Source organism: Nansenia antarctica (genome assembly GCF_963989245.1).
Source record: "Nansenia antarctica genome assembly, chromosome: 4".
Classification (NCBI taxonomy): domain Eukaryota; kingdom Metazoa; phylum Chordata; class Actinopteri; order Argentiniformes; family Microstomatidae; genus Nansenia; species Nansenia antarctica.
The window spans coordinates 7,120,143-7,122,142 of NC_137689.1; the positions used below are offsets into that span (position 1 = coordinate 7,120,143).

At 44.5% G+C, this 2,000-nt stretch overlaps 1 protein-coding gene across 1 annotated transcript; it reads left to right on the top strand.

Moving 5' to 3' along the window:
* Positions 1-731: 731 nt before the first annotated feature.
* Positions 732-1,409, top strand: LOC308156623 (synaptogyrin-2-like; the record flags this gene model as incomplete). The annotated part of the gene is made up of 1 exon (XM_080530004.1): positions 732-1,409. One exon carries the CDS (start codon positions 732-734, stop codon positions 1,407-1,409), a length of 678 nt encoding a protein of 225 aa, XP_080386130.1.
* Positions 1,410-2,000: the final 591 nt, after the last annotated feature.

The window sequence follows — 2,000 nt, forward strand, 5'->3', positions numbered from 1 at the left end:
GCAATGACCCGGTCTTGTCAGCTGTCTTGGACATTGTTGTAAAGGGCCACTCTGGCAGCAACGACGGTGCTTTGAAACCTTACCTCGCGAGGAGGACGGAACTGATGGTGCAGTCTGGATGTTTGCTGTGGGGAAGTAGAGTGGTTATACCACAAACTCTACGCAAACCAGTGTTGCAGCAACTCCACTCAGGACACAGTGGAATAGTAAGGATGAAGGAAATAGCAAGAAGCTACTTTTGGTGGCCAAATATGGATGGACAGATAGAGGAGATAGCAAAAGCCTGTTCCTCATGTCAGAAAATCAGGAACAATCCTCAACTAGCTCCTCTGCACCCGTGGAGCTTTCCAGAAAGGCCATGGCATCGTGTGCATATTGATTTCGCAGGACCTTTTGAGGACAGAATGCTACTTGTCGCTGTGGATGCACACAGTAAATGGCCTGAAGTGGCTATCATGAGATCCACCACAACAGAAAAGACAATTGAGAAGCTGGGAGAAATGTTCAGCCGTTTTGGATGTCCCGTTCAACTCGTCTCTGACAATGGACCACAGTTCGTGTCCCAGGAAATGGCTTCTTTCGTGCAAGCAAATGGCATACAGCACATAAGATCAGCACCTTATCACCCGTCATCGAATGGCCTCGCTGAAAGGTTTGTGCAAACGATGAAAAATGCATTAAAGGCATCACAAGGGCTCAAAAAGCTCTGATCATCTGAAGTAGCAGCAACAATGGAAACTGGTGCCTATGGGGCCTCACTGTCTGGGGGTGCTTTTGATTTGATCAGCTGTATTAAACAACCTCAAACCATAGTCCGCTTCTTGAGCTGGATCTTTTCCATAGTGGTTTTTGCTACTATCACAGCAGAGGGCTATGTCAACCCAGCTAGTCAGCGAGACACCGAGTGCATGTTCAATGAGAATGACAGTGCCTGCAGCTATGGAGTGGGCATTGGAGTTCTGGCCTTTCTAGCATGCGTTGTCTTCATCACGCTCGATGCATACTTCCCTCAGATCAGCAATGCCAAAGAGAGGAAGTACATCGTCACTGGTGATTTGGTATTTTCAGCTGTGTGGACATTTCTGTGGTTCATCTGCTTCTGTGTCTTGGCCAATCAGTGGTCACACACCACTACAGTAGTAGGCGATCCTGACGCTGCTCGAGGTGTAATTGTCTTCTCCTTCTTCTCCATAATCACCTGGGCTCTACTGACTCAGTTTGCTTATAGAAGATACCGCCAAGGAGTGAGTGACTTTGACCAGGGTTACACAGACCCAGCCAATGACCATAGCTCTCCTTACCCACCCACCTATCCCCCTTACCCTAATAGTGGCCCTGAGGGCTACCAGCAGTCCCCTTTCACTTCCAATCAAGAGCGTCCAGGAGAATATCAACCCCCTAACTACTGAGGGACAGGGATCCTCACACATGAAGCAGATTGGGGGAAATATTTTTTAAAATTGCCAATGGTGCCTCAGCTATTTGGACTGGTCTCTGCACTCCACTCTTTCTTTATTTCTTGTAACTATTTAAGTTATAGCTTGTGTTGCGCTTGCATATTGAAAGGGGTTCTGTTACTTTATGCAGTGAATCTGAATTAATATTCTAGTTTGGTTGTGAATGGATTTGCAGCATCTGGTAAACTCAGAATATCTATTTTTGCAAAGCATTGACATTCACCTGGAAAGAGATGAATCTCAGTGCTAGCAATTTGCTAAATGTTATTATTCTATTTCTTGTATAGTTATTATTGATCCACATTGAATACAGTCATACTAAAACACATGTTCACTTTAAAGAACTAATAACAAGTTTTGGTTAGGGCACATATTCTGTTGCTAGGGAAAATGCTTTGCGTTGCCGATAATTTGGGGTGACATACAGCTCAGTGTTGAGAATACTTTAAAGATAACTTTGTCATGTTCACAGCAGAGAAGTTTGTTCAGGATGACTTCACATTAGTTACTGTTTATATTGAGAGGTTAAAATGGTCAAACTGT